Source organism: Meles meles, chromosome 9 (assembly GCF_922984935.1).
Source record: "Meles meles chromosome 9, mMelMel3.1 paternal haplotype, whole genome shotgun sequence".
NCBI classification, from domain to species: Eukaryota; Metazoa; Chordata; class Mammalia; order Carnivora; family Mustelidae; genus Meles; species Meles meles.
In genome coordinates this window covers 75,269,745-75,290,238 of record NC_060074.1, presented here as the reverse complement: position 1 = coordinate 75,290,238, position 20,494 = coordinate 75,269,745, and the positions used below count along the sequence as shown (strand labels likewise).

Below are 20,494 nucleotides of genomic sequence, written 5' to 3'. Positions count from 1 at the left end.
TTCATATAGAAAAAGGTGTTTTAGAGAGCAATTTTTTAATGTATACTAACATTATATTGTCATTGAATTCAAGACCTCTACTGAAAAGCTTTCCTAGGGAAACAATACAGAAATTAGAGAAAAAAAAAATAACTACATATGAACTTCTGTCTCTCTATATATCCTAAGTTTATATTTAGGATGTGTGTGGGTGTATTTGTATATATGTATATATATTGTATATATAAGGTAGCTGTTGTAGATACACAAATATATATGTACATATATGAATATATATGTATATAGGTTGGTTGATTAGTTGGTTAGACAGATGAAAGGGAGGGAAGAAGGCAGCCAAGTTCTGCCTTCTTAAAAAAGAGGTTTGTAACTATTATAAATTATAACTGTAGCCACATAGAAAATCATTATATTTTTATAGTGTAATGTTAAGTGAAAAACACAGGATAGAAATAACTGTATTCTAAGAATTGGCTGTAGTGCTTAAATCTGGAGTAATGTGAAAATGCAATGCATGTGAAAAAATAATGGAAAGGAATAGACATGATTTTTCCCTATGATGTGGTACTTTTATATAACTACTAAAAATTCCATGAACTATGAGATTTTTAAAGGAATATATTTTAACCTGATAATAATCGAAATGCAGTATGGGTCTGTTATAAAGTTCCGAGGTAAGCCTGTCTATCCACTGGGTTATTCCATTATGCTACGGACTCACCCTCATTCGCTTTTTATCGGCTATCCTAAGTTTACATTTTAGGGCATAACCATACATCTGTTGTTGAATTCCTTATTTTAATTCAGTAACAAGTAAAATTTGATAATATTTTTTCTGTTAAAATTACTTCACAGTGTCCATGTAGTTTTGTAGTGTGTATGTGTGTGTGTGTGTGGGTAAAGAGTTAGAAAAACTCTTTCTGCATGAGGCTTTAATCTAGCTCTGTTTCCTTGAAAACCTGTAAAACTTGGAATGTCAACTACTGCTTTTATAGTAAAAATTATTCTGGGTCTGGACTGGGAGAACTATTAGTACTTGATGGAAGGCATAACTCTGAGCATCCTTGAATTCAGAACTTCTATAGCGTGCATGAGCACTGTGGGCTCTGGAGTTTTGATGCCAGAGTCTTCCCCACATCTGTCCCATATGGATCTCATCACCTCATGCCTGAACTGACTTGGCAGAAGAATGCCTCATGCTGTTCTGGCAAACTGTAGCTCCTCACCTCGCATCCTGCTGAGTGGTGCCAGTGGGACCTCAGATGGTCTGTGGGTCTGCAGGTTTTAGTTCATCCTAAGACCCCTAGAGGGTATTGCTGTGGTATAATTCTACAGTTAGTTTGTAATTTTCAAAGCGACAAAAGTAGCATTTTTTTTTTTAAAGATTTTATTTATTTATTAGAGAGAGAGAGATCATAGGTAGGCAGGGAGGCAGACAGAGAGAGGAGGAAGCAGGCTCTCCGAGGAGCAGAGAGCCAGACGTGGGGCTCGATCCCAGGACCCCGGGATCATGACCTGAGCCAAAGGCAGAGGCTTTAACCCACCGAGCCACTCAGGCGCCCCCAAAAGTAGCATTTTAACTTCATATTAGTTAATTACTTAGTTCATTTAGTTTTGTCAGTACTTTGAGAAGAACATTTGACTACGAATCTGGAGACAGGGATTTTAGTCCTAGGTTTTTAATAATGAATTATATTACCTTGGGCAGGTCAGTTAATCTCAGAAATTAAATTTTCTTAAGTGTTAGATAAGAAATTTGACCAGTCTCTTCCAATGCAAAATCCTATAGTTCTTTTATTTTCTTTCATCGTAAGTTGATTTTTAATCTTCTTTTATGGAGAGCATTCCAGATTTCTTTTAGCCTGGCAGATTATCAGATAGCTGAAAGCCAAAGGTGCTACAGTGTGCATTCTTTCAAATTTTGCTTTTGGAAAAGTTGTCAGATTATAGCCACGTAATTAGAAAAGAAATATTTACTGCCTTTTCAGTAGAATTTAAAGAATTTAAAAATACTTGAGAAACTGGGGTGCCTGGATGGCTCAGTCGGTTAAGCATCTGCCTTTGACTCAGGTCACAATCCTGGGGTCCTGAGATCAAGCCCCACATTGTTGGGCCCTGTATCATTGGGCTCCTTGCTCAGCATAGAGCCTGCTTCTCTTTCTCCTTCTGCCTGCTGCTCCCCCACTTGTGCTTTCTTTCTGTCAAATAAACGTAAAAATTAAAAATTAAAAAAAAATATTTGAGGAGCTTTGGGAGGAGAAAACATTGAATGTTTGAAAAGCTTTTGATTATTTTAAGATTTTGGTCTCAACTTTATAGGTTGTGAACTGGCTTGAAGGTCCTGGATCAGAACAACTACGAGCCCAGTGGGGGATTGGAGACTCCATCCGAGCCTCCCAGGCCCTACAGCAGAAGCATGAAGAGATTGAGAGCCAGCACAGTGTGAGTCCCTCTCCTCTGCAGGTTACAGACTGTTGTTACTGGGTATAATTAGGAGCCTGTGTGGTGCTAAGGGATAAGTTGCTATAAACTTTGGTATAGGACATAAAGTATAGTATGTTTAATATTTAGAGACCGTAAAGAACATTTTGACCATTTAGTATGTATGTATTGGAAGTTTGGTTTTGCTTTGGCTCCAGTACAAGTTTATATATTTCTATAGAAACAAATTCATGTGAAATTTTAAAAAATTACTATGACAGAATAGAGAGTGATAGTACAAAAATAGAACCTTCGTCTGCAGTCCTGAGACAGAAACTATGATCCTTAAATCCTCAGAGGGAGGCCTGGGATGTCCCTGCTTTTTTAGGGAGAGTACAGTGCAGCTAACGCCTGAGAATAATTGCAGAACTGTTGCATTAATCACAACTAATGGAGAGTGAGTGCAGAGGGTGCAGGATATCTTTCCATTCTTTGTGCATTTAGGGGCTCCCACTTGTAATTCTGAAGGAGATGATGAAACAAATCAGTTATAAAATTAGAAAATGATCTATAGGCAGATTATAGATAATCATTCAGGAGGGCTTAAAATTTAACAACTTGTGTATGGAGGAGGTTGATATACGTTAAGCTCTTTCTCTGTTAAAGTTAATTCTTCATTATTGAGAAAGTGAACATCTGCTTTGTGGATCAATTAGTTCATCCTTTTTCTCCCCCAAGTCATATTATTTCTGATAGCAATTTAAATAAGTTGACTAGAAAAGTAGAAAAATAAACAGATTCATTAATTTCTATCTTCTTAGATTATCTGGCTTAAAAAAATTGATCAGTTTACACACACCATTCAAGCTTGCATTTAATATGAAGAATAAAACATCTTTCCCATAAATAGGTAATAAAAGAAGTTAGCCTTCCCCTCCAAAACAAAAGCAAAAACAAATCCAAGTGCTCGGAAGACACTCTGATTGGATTTATGTGTTAATTGGGAAAAAAAATCATATGTTCAGGGATGAATATAACATGCATCCCGATCACTAGGCTCTAAATGCACAATAATAGAGAACTAAAAAAAATTGTTCGATAACAATTTTAAACTCTGGGCCCAGATGAGATTTATGGATTATGTGAACATCTAATTTTTTGTTTTCCCTTTAACTTCCCCAATTGAAGTGGTAGTTAAAAGTTGAGTAGTATTAATAAATGTATATTTTAACTAAATGAGATTAAAGAAAAAAATGTCAAACCTCTGTTTCTCAGGAATAAATTTGAATTGTTGACCATGTATCATTTACTGTTTACTAAAGATGTATTTTATAATATTTGACATTATTTTCCTCTTTAGTATATACCATTCTGTTTAGTTCTTTATATTGTTTTCTTTGTAATATTCCCAAAATCAGCTTTAATAATCTGTTGTATTGGCAGATACTCTGTAGTATTTGTAATCTGTACTCTGTAGGATTTGTAATCTAGCTGAGAGAATAATATGGAAGGTATATCACGAGATTTGGATTTGGAATCATCTAAAGATTGTGTGTATATTGTCTGCAGTTTTCCTAATTAGTATTCTTAAGAGATTGATTGATGGATAGAGAGGGAAGGGGAGGGGGGAAGGGCAAAGGGAAAGGGAGGGAGAATCTTAAGCATGCTCCATGCCCACTGAAGAGCCCCATGCCGTGCTTGATCTCATAACCCTAACCTGAGCCAAAAATTAAGAGTCGGGTGTTTAACTGACTGAGCCACCTGAGCACCCCAGTACTTATAAAAGATTGAAATGAAATCTTACGAAATCCTATAATTGAAAAAAATCTGTATATTTTATTCATTTCACAGGGTCCAACAATACTTTTTCCTTTTATGCTAATAAAATATACTGAGTAATTTGTATTTAACTTATAACTCCTATTCCTGAGGTTATAATCTTTTAATGTTCTTCTTTTTATTTTTATTATTTTTAAAAATTGTATTTATTTATTTTTAAGATTTTATTTAAGGGGTGCCTGGGTGGCTCATTCAGTTAAACGTCTGCCGTGGGCTCAGGTCATGATGATCCCAGGGTCCTGGGATTGAGCCCCATGTCAGGCTCTCTGCTCAGTGGGGAGCCTCCTTCTCCTTCTGCCTGCCCCTCTCTCTCTGTTTCTCTGTGTCAAATAAATTTTTAAAAAATCTTTAAAGATTGTATTTATTTATTTGAGAGAGAGTGCACACACATGTGCACAGGGAGAGTAGAGAGGAGCAGAGGGAAAGGATCTCCAGCAGACTCCACACTCAGCCTGCCACAGGGCCGATCTCACGATCCTGAGATCCATGACCTGAGCCCAAACTGAGAGCTGGAGCTTAACCCAGGTGCCTCTCTTGGTACTTTCTAAATAACATAATTCTTTTGATATTTTTGATACTAACTGTGACTTATTTGAACCCTGTGGATTGTTCTGGAGCATGTTACTAGAGGATAACTATATCCTATAGTTTGTACCTCCCCTTTTTTTTTTAAAGATTGTATGTATTTAATTATTTATCAGAGAGAGAGACAGAGAGCATGAGCATGTGTGCACAAGAAGGGGAGTGGCAGGCAGAGGGAGAAGCAGGCTCCATGCTGAACAAGGACACTGATGCAGAACTCGATCCCAGGACCCTGGGATCATGACCTGAGCTGAAGGCCCACACTTAACCTACTGAGCTACCCAGGCATCCCACCATCTTTGGTTCTTGAAAACAGTATTTGCTGTAAAACATTGTAGACTTCATCTAGAGTATTTGGTTAGGAAAGTATCCCCGGAGTCCTTTATGTAAAGATATGTGATACATGAGGGCCCTAAAGATGGAATTTATCTATATTTTATTATTTTTTAAAGATGTCAAGAGGAATAATTATACTTTGAAGTTAGATTATGTACATATTATAAAGAAATTATAGGAAAGGAATTGAAAAACACATTTTATATTGTATACAGTATGGATGAAATTATAAATAGTATACATAGAGATTCTTGTGTTTAGATTTTTATTTTTGTATTTTTATTTATAAAGTTTAAAAATCCATTTATTTTACTTATTTTTTTAAAAGATTTTGTTTATTTGAGAGAGATCTCTGCAAGAAAGAAATACAGCATGAGCTGGGGCTGGGACAAAGGGAAAGAGAGAAGTAGACTCCCTGCTGATGTGGAGCTCCATCCCAGTACCCCAAAATCATGCCTGCAGCCAAAGGTAGACGCTTAACCAACTGGGCCGCCCAGGTGCCCCTAAAAATTAATTTAAATGAAAAAATTGTTTATGAATACCTCTGTGTGTTCAGGTTTACTTATAATGTGAATAAAATTTCAGAACTTTTGAATTGGAGAGGATCTTACAGATTCTTCTAATGCCATCACCTTATTTTTATACGAATAAACTGGGAGAGAACATTTTTCGATCACTGGGTTGCTAGACTCGGTTGAAACACCAGTCTCTTCATACTTATGAAGTTGTTTTTCCTGTCTCTGTTTCTCTGTATTTTTCTCTCTTCTCCCTTTCTATACTTTTCTGTCTCTTTCAGTCTGTCTCACTTGCTTACTGGCTAGCTCGCAATGAAAGCTACTCATGGATGTGCTTAAGATAATAGCGTTTTTTTTTCATTCCTATACTCTTAATATTTGAGGACATATGCACATATTTTGTTGTTTGCATTCATGGACCTGAATGAGAAAAGAAACACTGATGATTTATGGATTTCATTTCTTTAAATGATGTATGTCAGTTTCAAATTTGGGAGGTGGGGACAAATTGAATGGGAGTATAGAAGAAACAGAATTGGTCAGGAGTTGATAGTTATTGAAGATGGATGGCACATGGGGTTCATTATACTGTTCTTTCCACTTTTGAATAGTTGAAATTTTTCATTCTGCAAGGTTTACAAATGAGAATTGCACTGTTTTAACCAATAGGTGGCACTGCATTGTCACCTCGAGAATAGGTTGATTCAGGATGAGTATATTAGCTTATGATGTTCCAATATTTTATTAAAAGCTTTTCTCTTTGTAATAAGAGGAACACTTTAAAGCATATGTTGGAGTTGTTCAGGTCTTAATGGGATTATGACAAATTTCTAGTGTATTGATTGGTTAATAGGGATAGAAATTAACATACCATTTTGTGTTAAATCACTGTCGAGTATTAAATTTTAGATTCTTATAAAAGCATAATCTTAAAGAAAAAATAAACCCAAATTTATTAGAATATTTAGTTTTAATATACCGAAAATGAAAATATTACAAATATGTAGTTCTTTGTCAAGGAGTGTCAAAAAGAAGTTTGTTTTTTTAATATGAAGTAGGTAAGCACAACAAAAAATATCAAGATATAAGAAAAATGATAATAGTAACTTAAAATACATTTTAACGTGTTTAGTTCAGTAATCAGATTTTATCTTTTGGGCTGAGGTAGATGGTAGGGAAAACATATCATAGGAATGTGCGGAAGTATAAATCTCTGAAGCTTTAGGATTCTGTTCATCTCTCCCATCTCACAGTGCTGACTTTTGGTCTTCAAAGAGAACATTGTTGTGTCATGCCTAATAGTAAGCAGCAAAACAGATGTGCATGAAGGGTCAACACCCATCTCTCACAAACATCCTGGCCTTAATCAAGTGAGCTGGCAGTGTTTCTTTCCTTCTAGATTAGAATTCCTGTGTCTTGGTTTAAGCATAAATACCCATTATTTCAGCAGCTGTGAATCACCACCAGTTCCTGCACGATTCCAGTCTCAATCCTGATGACTCCCTCTGTCCTAGTATGTGAGCATTCACGCTTATTTCTTACCTACCATCTAAATACAAACTGCATGTCTTGGAATTGATTTTTTTTTTCCTGCTCAGTTAAATGTTCATAAAAGGTAGGCCAGAGGATGGCCAAAACTGAACTGAATGCAGCCTGTTCAGCTAAGTTTCTATAAATTTTATATTTTCCTATTTCCTAGGAAAAAACATTTTGATTAATTTGAAGTGAGAGAGTGTGTGTGTGCCTGTGCATTCCAGATTTTATTCCCTTACATCCCAGAAAGACTGATTATTTCTTTAGGAAAACCTCAGTTCCTAATGTGAGTTTCTTTAATTTCAAGAAAAATACTAGTTCTTAAATTTTCACCTCCTTGTTCTAGTTATTAGGGCCTTTATTTTATAAGTTCAGACTATGAAAAAAATCAACCCCAGGATGGTTGTTCTTAAACCTTAGTGGTCCTAGGAGTCACCTGAAGTGACTGTTAAACTGCCTGTTGCAGAGCCATATGCCCACAGACTCTGACTTAGTAGGTCAGGGGTGGAGCTTTGGTATTTTTAGTAAGCACCCTAGTAATATGGTATAGATAGTTCTCACTGTAAGACATGGTAACCCAGGATAACAATCCTTTAGCTTACTATTTTCCTTTGAATCATGACTCTTACTTCTTCAGAGAATTGGATTAATTATTTGTTTAGAATATTAACTAAATTTATAAGTACTATAGAGAAGACTATGAAATCCCTTTCTATTTTAGAACACTACTGTGATATTTTTCTTAAGTTGTATTTTCTGCTTTAAATCCATCTCCGTTAACCTTTATAATCACTCTATGGTTCCAAAAGTATTTTACACATAGTATTATGTAATTAATTTATATAATAACCAATAAGGTAGGTAAGACACATGATATCATTACTGTTATACAGAACAGGGTTTCTCAGTCTTGGCCCTATGACACTTTGGGCAGGTGGATCTTTGTTGTAATGGCTGTCCTGTGCATTATAGATCATTTAGCTGCATCACTGGCCTCTACCCACTGGATGCATTAGCATTGTGCCCTCTCTGTTGTGACAGCCAAAAATGTCTCTGGATATTGCAAAACATTCCCTCTGAAGCAAAATAGCCCCCAGTTGAAAATCACTGCTCGAAAGAAAAAACAACAACAACAACAACAACAAAAAAACAGGTTCTGAGAGATAAGTGAGTTAATGAAGATGACACCCTTTATAAGGAAAAAAGACCTTGAGTTCGTCTTTCAGATCCATTGTTCTTTTCTCTGCATCTGACTACACTGTCTATATAATAATATTCAGAAATTTCATAGTAGTTCAAGCAATAAAACAACACAAAAAAATAGAGAAAGCCAAGGTACAGGTACAGGGCACAAGAGTAGACCACATTTAGAGTAGTACCTATTACCTACTTAATTTAATGTCAGCTAATCTACAGTATCTGATATGAAGTGTTTTATATGTTCATTCGCTATATGTTAACTAAACACATAGTAAATGTCACATGTTCTAGACTCTTGGCTATATAGCACTGTCTTAAAATATGGAATTTAAATTCATATTAGAAAAAAGAATGGAGAGAAGGTAAGGCAAGGCTTTTAGGAAAGGCCTCTTTGAGATCACATGTAATCAGAAACCTTGAAATGATGTGAAGGAATAATTCAAGCAAAAGGCAGTTCAGATTGAGGACACAGAAGTAAAAACACTATAGGTAGGTGCTTACTTGCCATTGTAATGGAACAGCAGTTATGTTGGTGGTGTTGCAGTACAGTGAGCAAGTTAAGGAGTTACACAAAACAATGTTTCTAAGGGAGTCCGGAGCCAAATCATGTCTATTTCACCCACAAAAGGGAACTTGACATTTATTTTATTTTTTTAAGGATTTTTTTTATTTATTGAGGTGGGAGGGAGAGAACACAAGGGGGAGCAGCAGGCAGGGGGAGCAGCAGGCAGAGGGAGAGGGAGAAGCAGACTCCCCACTGAGCAGAGAGCCAGACAGTGGGGCTTGATCCCAGGACCCTAGTATCATGACCTGAGCTGAAGGCAGATGCTTAAACGACTAAGCCACCCATGCACCCCTTGACATTTATTTTATTTTTTAAGATTTTATTTATTTGACAGAGATCACAAGAAGGCAGAGAGGCAGGTAGAGAGAGAGGAAGGGAAGCAGGCTCCCTGCTGAGCAGAGAGCCTGATGCAGGGCTTGATCCCGGGACCCACTGAGCCACCCAGGCACTCCTTGACATTTATTTTAAATGTTATATGAAATCATTGGAGGGATTTTTGAGCAGAGAACTGATACATTTTTCTTTTCTTTTCCTTTTTTTTTTTATTAACATATAATATATTATTAGCCCCAGGGCTACAGGTCTGTGTGATACATGTTTTTAAAAAGATCTCTGGGAGGGGCGCCTGGTGGCTCAGTGGGTTAAAGCCTCTGCCTTCAGTTCAGGTCATGATCCCAGAGTACTGGGATCGAGCCCAAGCAGGCTCTCTGCTCAGCAGGGAGCCCACTTCTCTTCCTGTCTTTCTGCCTGCCTCTCTGCCTTCTTGTGATCTCTGTCTGTCAAATAAATAAATAAGAATCTTAAAAAAAAAAAAAAAAAAGATCTCTGGGGGCACCTGCGTGGCTCAGTGGGTTAAAGCCTCTGCCTTCGACTCAGATCATGATCCCAGGGTCTTGGGATCAAGCCCCGCATCGGACTCTCTGCTCAGCAGGGAGCTTGCTTCCCCGTCTTTCTCTCTGCCTACTTGTGATCTCTGTCTGTCAGATAAATAAAATCTTTAAAAATAAATAAATAAATAAAATAAAAAGATCTCTGTCTACCATGTGGAAAATAAGGACTAGAAACAAACAACAAAACAGGAAGACCGGAGACTAATAGAATGGAGGCTGTAGATGTAGTAAGCAGTTGTCACACTGCTGAGGTTGAGCCAGCTCTTGGAAGAATCCTGCTCTTGGAAGAATCACATGTTTGGCCTTAGCCACTCTTAAGTCGGGGACGACTGTGAGAGAAGCAGGTTGGGAGTCTACAGAATTAGTACCTTCAAGGGCAGGTTAAATTTTAGATGTCTAATACTCATCCAAATGGAGATAGTTGGTGGACACTTGAGGATCACTGTCAGGTTCAGGGAAAGGGACAAGGTGAGAATATTAATATGGGAATTATCAGCATATAGATGTTATTTAAAGGCATGGGACCAGACAAACTCACCCAAGCCCAAAGAGTACTAATTTAGAAGAAAAGAGCCTTTAGAAAACTGAACCCCAGGTCACTCCTAAATTTAGAGGGCAAGAAGCAGAAGGAGGGCAGCAGAACTGTTGTGTCTGAGGGAAGAATAGAAAAAGGCATTTCAAGAAGGAAGTGGTTGCCTTTGTAAAACGCAACTGAGAGACCCAAATTAGATAAAGACTGAGAATTTGCTAAGAGCAGGAAGGACAAAATCCTGATGAGAATGGGTTAAAAAAGGAATGGGAAATAGGAGATAGAATGAGTATAGAGTATTCCTTTAAGGGACAGTCTTAGTCTTGAGTGTAATTCTGTTTTTTAATATAAGATACTGCACCTTATTTGTATGCTGGTAGAAATAATCCAATTAAGAAGAATGAATTGATGATGGGAGAGAGAAGATAAGTGCAAGGGCAAAGCCTTGTGTAGGCAATAGAGGACAGAGAGTGCAAGTTAAGTGGCTACTTTAGAAGCAGGGACAGTTCTTCTGCTGTTTTAGTGGGGAGGGCTAAGCATAGGGCTGCAGAAAAGAGGGAGGGTCATAGGTTTGTCGGAGAGAAAATGAAGTTAGAGTTTTGGTTGGGAACAAAGAGGGGGAAAGGCAGTTGGAGATTAAAAGAGTGAAAAAAATAATCATGAGAGTGGGAAAATGCATTGATTAGAGAAATGTAATAGGATTGCTGAAGGTCTATTTGAGGTTATTTACATACTTTATTTTTATATGGAGAGAGTCTGTATATTTATATACACTATAACTTTAAAAAGACACCTGTTCACATCATTGTTATTATCCAGCCATATTGCTGCTCTGGTGTAGGTATACAGTAAGCAGGGACACCAGGTCTGAGGTCTTGACAGGTGGATTGGAAGGAAGGAAGAGAGCAGGGCATGAGTATGGGTTATGCTCTGGGAGGTGATTATAGCCTCTGACCTAAGACAGAAGTGAGGACGTGAGACTCTTTAGTGCTGGGCCATGAATCAAGCAGGTCAGTGGATTGGGCAGTCTCATGGAGCTGGAGGAGTGAGTGTCCTAAAAAGTGTGACCAAGAGAGTCAGTAGCTGGTGGTTAGAGAATGAGATTCTTGAAGCTTTGGGAGCTGTATGGTAATATATGATTACGACAAGAATTTACATGTGTTGGAGTAGGTAGCTGAGGTGGGGTAGGGACAGGATGGTTGCAAGTGAGGGAGGGAATCAGGAGACAGAGTTAAGAGTGCTGCATGGATGTATACATGGTGGGAGTCAGTGGAAACGCTGACCCAGAGTGGAGGGCCATGACGATTGCCAAACTCCTGGGAAGAAGGTGCTTAATGGGAAAGGTTTAGAAGGATGTTATCCAACAGCACACACTTTAAAGGAGATGCAGGTTTTAAGAGAAAGGGAGAAGAAATGGTCTGATAATAATTTTCTCTGAGGATGGACAGGTTTCAGGTAGAACAAGAAAGGAAAGGAACCATTTAGATACAAGGACGAAGATACAGGATAGATACTGATGTTGACAAGAGTGATTTCCGGGAGTCATGTGGAAGGATTTGGGGGTTGGGGACTTCTCATCCTCACTTTAAGTAATTCTGCCTTACAGAATTATCATATATGTTACTTAGTTTATCTGGAGGAATTATAAAATGTGGTGTGGTTCTTCAGGAGCCAGTTTGATCCTTAATTTACAACATGTGTGTTACAGGAATGGTTTGCAGTGTATGTGGAACTTAATCAGCAAATTGCAGCACTCTTAAATGCTGGGGACGAGGAAGATCTTGTGGAACTGAAGTCACTGCAGCAACAACTTAGTGATGTTTGCTATCGACAGGCCAGTCAACTGGAATTTAGGCAAAATCTCTTACAAGCAGCTCTTGAATTTCATGGTGTTGCCCAAGATGTAAGTGTCTACTCTGATTGCTTTTCTGTTCTTCAAATGATCTGAACACTTATCTGCACATAAATTTTGCAGGTTTGCATGTCTCTTAATTATTTTTCTGGAAAAATAAAATAATTTAGTCGTGGGGATATGATAAAAGTCTTTGATATTTTAAAAATTTTCTTTTCATTTTTAAGTCATTTTGCATGCAACTAAACATTTTTTGTCTAAATAGTGTTTGAACTTAGTAGATATATTTCATTTTGATAATTTCTCTGTTTATGCTTTATAACATAGATTGCAATGGATGTTTGAGTACTTTCCTACATTCTGCTTACCTGGATATAAACCTTTGTCTTCCTGGTGCATGCCTCTGTGTGTTCTGTCTTTTCAGATAACATGTATTCTAATTATTCGTCCTTGTCTTTTAACAGCATAGACTTTTTCAAGTGTAATTGTGATAACCTCATTAGATATAAACCTCATTAATCATTAAACACTTTAGATGCTGATCACATCAGGGTTATCTCTTTGGTGTCCCTCTGCTTTAGTTGTCTCAGCAGTTGGATGGCTTATTAGGGATGTTGTGCGTAGATGTAGCACCAGCTGATGGAGCATCGATTCAGCAGACTTTAAAACTGCTTGAAGAGAAGCTGAAAAGTGTTGGTAAGCAGATTTTAAAAATGCTGAAACATAAGGGTTCTTTTTTTAGAAATATCATTACTATGGTTAGAGAAGTCAAATTACACTGAGCTAATTATAATTATTTATAGGAAACAGGAAAAATTAGTATAAAACAGGTTTTATTCCCTTGAAGGATGTAATACATGCTAAAATTCCTATTTTTCATTGATGGTCTGTCACCCTTCCTTCATTGGGCCTTTAGCCTTTCTTCTTTACCCAGCTATATCTATAGGTGCTATGTCTTGCATATACTACGAACAGTTATTTGTAGTGCATGTATAAGCTGTAATTAGCTGTGAAGTGTTCTGTGGTAAATCCTGTATGCCCCAAAACTGTGTTTTATGCAATGATTTTGGTTGTTGCTATATCCTAACCTTGTGAATAAATAGTTGGTTTGGTTCTGTGCATTTGTTTCTCCAAATTGGGATTATTGCCAAGGTTACCTACTCTCCCAAGGGGAGGATGATCCCATTTCTCTTGACACCTTACATTTTACTACAGTAGGAAGGAAGTACAGTGAATTTCCCTAGGTCATGACTGGAGAGGAGAATAGTGGATGTACAAAAGGGAAGAAAGGTTGTTCTGGGCAGGATAGCAGGGCAAAGGGGAATGGAGGCGAGGAAGCAGAAACCTAAGACAGACTTAGTAGAAAATGGTGACACATGATTGAACCAAATTAATTATTGAAAAGGATTTGAGGGAATGCATTTGAAAAATCATGTTTATATGGGCATTTGTTTGGAGCCTTTGTTATTTTAACACATGATAGGCATAAAACATATTTTGTATTTAATTTGCAAAATGCAATTTATTTCAAAGGATCAGAAGCTTTCTAGAACCTTTAAAAAAGAAAGGAATTTCTGGGTGCTTGTTGGTTTGGAGTACTGTAAATCTATCCTAAATGTTCCCTCTCATTAGGTGTAAGCTGGAAGATGCCTGAACTCAAAATATTCAGCATCCTTTTTCAGTGATATTGCATTGCTTGAATGCTTTGAAGTCTTGTAACTCTTAAAATATTATCTTGAACAAAATGTTTGGCGTGTTCTCTTAAAACTTGGACTACATAGAAGCACAAAGGAAACAAATTGAAAAATATTACTAATCAAAATAGAACTTCTCATATTTTCTTCCTGCTTTCAGTTTTCAGAAATAAGTATCATCAATGGAAATTCACCTTTTGGAAATTCTCTTTAGGCAGAATTTGGCATGAGAGGGAGCTCAATTTTAACCACGTTTGATGGGTTTATTCCTTGAAGTGTTCAGAGAACCCCCTCCAAAGGTAGTTTAACATACAAAGCTATCAGTGCATAGAATCCGAGTACAATATCTGCTGAGGGGATTTCCTTGAGGGAGGGAAAGCACCTCCTTTGTTTAAAAGATTAAATCTAGGAACTTTTGTTTTAGATGTAGGATTACAAGGTTTGCGTGAAAAAGGTCAAGGACTTCTGGATCAGATCTCCAATCAGGCATCCTGGGCCTATGGAAAGGATGTAACCATTGAAAATAAAGAAAATGTGGACCACATACAAGGAGTGATGGAAGATATGCAGCTTAGGAAACAAAGGCAAAGTTTGACTGTTAATGTTAATTTTTGCTAAAATGACATAATAAAATGAGAAGTGATTTAATTTATGTTTTCCATACAAAATAGAAGTTCTAACCTGTTAATATAGAAGGCATGTACAGGTTTTGGTGAATGTAATTGTTGTATGTAATTGTACTAACAAATTGTGACAATTTGTTCAACTAATGGTACTTTTCCCCTTTTTAATTCAGTGGTGAAATTTTAGTTACACCCAAGTACTTTGCATTCCATATCTCCACTATAGCCTATGACCCTTTCATCTTTTAAGAAAATTTTTTTTATCCTTTTAAGATAAAATCTTTATCTTAAAGATTTTATCTTAAAATCTTTTATTTTAAGATTTTAAGAAAATCTTTTAAGAAAATTTTCTATTTTCATTTGGTTTAGATTTGCTATTAAATATGTCATCTACTTTGATCAGTTTCTTCATCTATAGTTCTCACAAATTGTCACACATTCATTGTACTCATATGTGCTCTGAAAGGATTAGATAGTGGACCCTGGGCAAGAGGCTATTTAGTTTTATTTCATACAGAGGCAGGAATTTAAAGGATTCTTTGAAAATTCAATTTGCAGTAGCACCTGAGAGAACATTACAAAGTAAAGGATTAAATTAATATATGAAAATATATACAGTGTAGCATGGTTTATGAAATTTTTGGACCCTTAAAAATTTTAATATATCAACAAAGCCTCACAGAAACTATTTCTACATTACAGAGAAAATACTCATTCGTGAGGAATTCCTTCTAGCCTCACATGCAAACTTACCATTTCATTATTTTATTCTAATTACAAAGGATGCTGTAGCTCTGTACTTAATAAGTCACATACCCTCATGTCTTCCCTGTCTATTCTCATTCTCTACTCTGATCTCTGCCTCTCAATGCTCAAGTCTCTCATTTAAAAAAAAAAAAAAAAAAAAAAAATCACACACATGCATATACTTTCCTCCCCAACTCTTTCTTTGTCTCTTCTAGCCCTAGAATTCTCCTTCCTGACATCTAAGTCATTTGAAGGTCCAATCTACATTCATACTATTTCCTTACTGCCTCCCATTTACTTTTTTTCTTTTTCCATTTTATTTATTTTTTTCAGCGTAACAGTATTCATTCTTTTTGCACAACACCCAGTGCTCCATGCAAAACGTGCCCTCCCCATTACCCACCACCTGTTCCCCCAACCTCCCACCCCTGACCCTTCAAAACCCTCAGGTTGTTTTTCAGAGTCCATAGTCTCTTATGGTTCGCCTCCCCTCCCCAATGTCCATAGCCCGCTCCCCCTCTCCCAATCCCACCTCCCCCCAGCAACCCCCAGTTTGTTTTGTGAGATTAAGAGTCATTTATGGTTTGTCTCCCTCCCAATCCCATGTTGTTTCATTTATTCTTCTCCATTTACTTTTCAACCCTCCTCAGTCTTACTTCTACCCTCACTATTTCACTGAACTTGCTCTTACTGATATCATCAGTGACTTTATAATTATCATGTAATAAATGCTTGATCTTGCTCAAAATCCAGGGAGTATTTTTGGTCTTCACATTGCTTGATCACACTGAATAGCATTGGACACAGCTGACTTTTTTCTTCTTGAAACTTTCTGCAACCTTGTTTTCTTCTGAAAACACCCTCATGATCCCAACAGTCTGTTTCTTCTTAGTCTTCGTCACTGGTTTCTTGTCCTCTAGCTAATTTCTCTGCTTTCAGGGTTTGAGGCCCAGTCGTCTCATTCTATGTGTTCTCCATGGACGGTTTCACTACTTGAATGACTTTCTTCTATTTGATTGTGATTGAGCATTTATGGTTCCGACCTAGACTCCTGTCCTATGCTTTGGACCCATAACTACACTCGGCCTACTTAGTATCTCTAGGTGGGTCCCACACACATTCTTCAAACCTAGTATGTCCAGATACTTGATCTTTTCTTTTATTTATTTACTTCACAGACAGCACAAGTCAGACAAAGATCACAAGTAGGCAGAGAGGCAGGCAGAGAGAGAGGGGGAAGCATGCTCCCCGCTGAGCAGAGAGCCTGATACGGGGCTCGATCCCAGGACCCTGGGATCATGACCTGAGCTGAAGGCAGAGGCTTTAGCCCACTGAGCCACCCAGGCGCCTCTTGATCTTCTCTTTTAATATCTTATCTAGGTTAAAGTTAGTATCAGGTACCAAATTTGGGATTTATCCTAAAATCCATACTCTTCCTCATCCCATATAGCCCGATCAAATATTTTAAGTTCGGCTGTCTCTGAGTCCTGAAATTTTCTATTTAAAAATCTTCTCTTTTATCTGCCTCTGGCCTTGATCCTCTCTAGTCTGTTGTACATGAAAATAATCGTTGTAAAGTACATATCTAATCATAAGACCCCACTCCGTGATTTTCTGTTTTCTCAGATGAAATTCAGTCTCCTTGAAATAGTGTAGGAGATTCTTCATAATTCAATCCTACATAATCTTATCTCCTGCAACTTTTATAGACAGTTATTCACTTTCTTGAATGCATTGTGCTGTTTCGTGAATGTATGACTTAGACTACTTCTTTCTTCATTCTCTACCTGCTGGATTCTTAAAGACTCGGGGATACTTATTTTTGGAAGGCTTTTTAGATTTGTAGGACATATTAGTTACTTGTTCCTCCCTGCTCCCATAGAACTCTTTACATAGCTCCACAGTAGCACTCAAACACATTGTTTGTTTAGAAGTCTGCTGCCCAAAATGGGACCAACATAATAGTTGAGACCATGAAGCACATTATCTGACACCTGACAGTATGCATTAAATATATCTATGATATTATCTTCATCACTAAAATGTCTTACATTGTTTAGCTTCAGATTTTAAAAATACTTCTAATCATCACTTCCTTTTAGTCCTTTGTAGGATAACTGTAACCAGATTCATTTTAGTACTATGTTATAGGCTTTTATAAAGGGCATTTTTTGTAAAAAATAGCCTTGTGAAAATGGCTTCTATATTGTTATTCACCTTCTTTAAGAACACTGACTGTAGTGGAGCTCAGTGCCTTCTGGGTAACTGGTCATTAGTGTTTGAGATTGTAGTGAGTTCACTCTTCCTCTAAAATACATGAAATTGCATGAGGACAAAGCGAATAGATCAGAGCTGAGGTACCTAAAGTTGCCTTGAAAGTTCAGTTGTATGTTATATAGGACAGACCACAGTAAAATTTTAAAGTACTCTGAATTGTGTCTCTCTACACCCAGAGATAAAGAGTTTTTTTTTTCTTCTTTGAAACATAGATGGAGTGTTTTTTTTTGTTTGTTTGTTTGTTTTAATTCAAAATTAGATATTACTTTGGGTGATGAAATATAATGAAAAGTGTTAACTTTTTTTGCTTATTTTCAAGATTTATTAAAATGCCCTTTCAACAAAAATCTCAGATTATGTTTTAGAGATTCAATACCAATAATTCATGTATTGCAGGTCAGTCTTTACACTGCTATTAAAGATATGTTTTCCATGAATATTCCATAATTTTTTATTTTTCTATTGTACACTTACATTGTTTGCTGTCTTTTTAAAATAAATTCAGTTAATTAACATGGTGTATTATTAGTTTCAGAAGTGGAGGTCAGTGACTCAACCAAGATATATAAAATACCAAGTGCTTATTATATCATGTGCCTTCCTTAACATCCAGTTACCCCATCCCATCCCATCACCTCCCCTCCTCCAGCAACTATCATTTTGTTTCCTATAATTAAGACTCTCTTCTGGTTTGTCTCCCTCCCTGATTTCATCTTGTTTAATTTTTCCCTTCCCTCTCCTATGATCTTCTATTTTGTTTCTTAAATTCCACATATGAGTGAGATCATATGATACTTGTCTTTCTCTGACTGACTTATTTTGCTTAGCATAATGCCCTTTAGTTCCATTCACATCATTATAAATGGCAAGATTTCATTTTTTGATGACTGAGTAGTAGTCCATTCTTTTTTTTTTATTGTGTTATGTTAGTCACCATAAAATACATCATTATTTTTTGATGCATTGTTCCAACATTCATTGTCCATTCTATATAGATACCATATCCTATTTATCCATTCATCTGTTGATGGACATTTGGGCTCTTTCCATAGTTTGGCTATTGTGCACATTGCTGCTTCAATAAATATTGCTTCAATAAATATTGAAGCACAGGTGCCCCTTCATATCACTACATTTGTATCTTTGGGTTAAGTACCTAGTCGTGTAGTTGCTGGGTCATAGGGTAGATCTATTTTCAACTTTTTGAGGAAGCTTCATACTATTCTCCAGACTGGCTATACCAGCTTGCATCCCTACCAGCAGTGTAAGAGGGCTCCCCTTTCTCCGCATCCTGGACAACATCTGTCATTTCCTGACTTGTTAATTTTAGCCATTCTGACTAGTGTGAGGGTGGTAATCTCATTGTGGTTTTGATTTGTATTTCCCTGATGATGAGTGATGTTGAGCATCTTTTCTTGTGTCTGTTGGCCATTTGGATGTCTTCTTTTGAGAAATGCCTATTAATGTCTTCTGCCCATTTCTTAACTAGATTGTTTTTTCTTTGGGTGTTGAGTTTGATAAGTTCTTTATAGATTTTGGATATTTGCCCTTTATCTGATCTGTCTTTTGCATATATCTTCTCCCATTCCGTAGGTTGCCTTTTGGTTTTGTCAACTGTTTTCTTTGCTGTGCAGAAGCTTTTTATCTTGATAAAGTCCCAAAAGTTCATTTTTGCTTTTGTTTCCCTTGCCTTTGGAAAGGTGACTAGAAAGAATTTGCTGCAGCCAAGGTTGAAGAGGTTGCTACCTGTGTTCTTCTCTAGGATTTTGATGGATTCCTGTCTCACATTTAGGTCTTTCATCCATTTTGAGTCTATTTTTGTGTATGGTTTAAAGAAATTGTCCAGTTTCCTTTTTCTGCATGTGGCTGTCCAATTTTCCCAGCACCATTTGTTGAAGAGACTGTCTTTTTTCCATTGGACATTCTTTCCTGCTTTGTTGAAGATTAGTTGACCACAGAGTTGAGGGTCCATTTCTGGGTTCTCTGTTCTTTCCATTGATCTATGTGTCTGCTTTTGTGCCAATATCATACTATCTTGATGACTATAACTTTGTAATAGTGGTTGAAGTGGACTTGTGATGCCACCAGCTTTGGTTTTCTTTTTCAGTGTTCCTTTGGCCATTTGGAGTCTTTTCTGTTTCCATACAGATTTTAGGATTATTTGTTCCAGCTCTGTGAAAAATGTTGATGGTATTTTGATAGGGATTACTTTGGATGTATACATTCTTCTAGGTAGGATAGACATTTTAACAATATTTTTTCTTCCAATCCATGAACATGGTATGTTTTTCCATTTCTTTGAGTCTTCCTCAATTTCTTTCATGACAGTTCTATAGTTTTCTTAGTATAGATCCTTTGCCTCTTTGGTTTATTCCTACGTATCTTAGGGGTTTTGGTGCAATTTTAAATGGGATTGACTCTTTAATTCTCTTTCTTCTGTCTCATTGTTAGTGTATAGAAATACAACTGATTTCTGTGCATTGGTTTTATCTCCTGCCACTTTGCTGAATTCCTATATGAGTTCTAGCAATTTGGGGGATGGAGACTAGGGTTTTCCACATAGAGTATCATGTCATCTGCAAAGAGTCAGTGTTTGACTTCTTTGCCATGTCAGAAGCCTTTTATTTCTTTTTGTTGTCTGATTGCTGAGGCTAGAACTTCTAGTACTACATTGAACAGCAGTGGTGAGAGTAGACATCCCAATTGTGTTCCTGACCTTAAGGGAAAGGCTCTCAGTTTTTCCCCGTTTAGGATGATATTCACTGTGAGCTTTTCATTGATGGCTTTTATGATATTTAGTATGTTGCCACTATCTCTACACTGTGAAGAGTTTTAATTAAGAAAGGATGCTGCATTTATTCAAATGCTTTTTCTGCCTCAATGAGAGGCTCATA

The 20,494-nt window shown here is 36.9% G+C and overlaps 1 protein-coding gene across 2 annotated transcripts in view; it reads left to right on the top strand.

Moving 5' to 3' along the window:
- Positions 1-20,494, top strand: part of SESTD1 (SEC14 and spectrin domain containing 1) — a 152,592-nt gene that overhangs the window by 116,449 nt on the left and 15,649 nt on the right. For both annotated transcript variants that reach the window (XM_046018920.1, XM_046018919.1), the window contains exons 10-13: positions 2,317-2,439; positions 12,116-12,310; positions 12,841-12,955; positions 14,378-14,537. In XM_046018920.1, the coding sequence (XP_045874876.1) occupies positions 2,317-2,439; positions 12,116-12,310; positions 12,841-12,955; positions 14,378-14,537 (593 nt within the window). The remainder of the gene's footprint in view (positions 1-2,316; positions 2,440-12,115; positions 12,311-12,840; positions 12,956-14,377; positions 14,538-20,494) is intronic.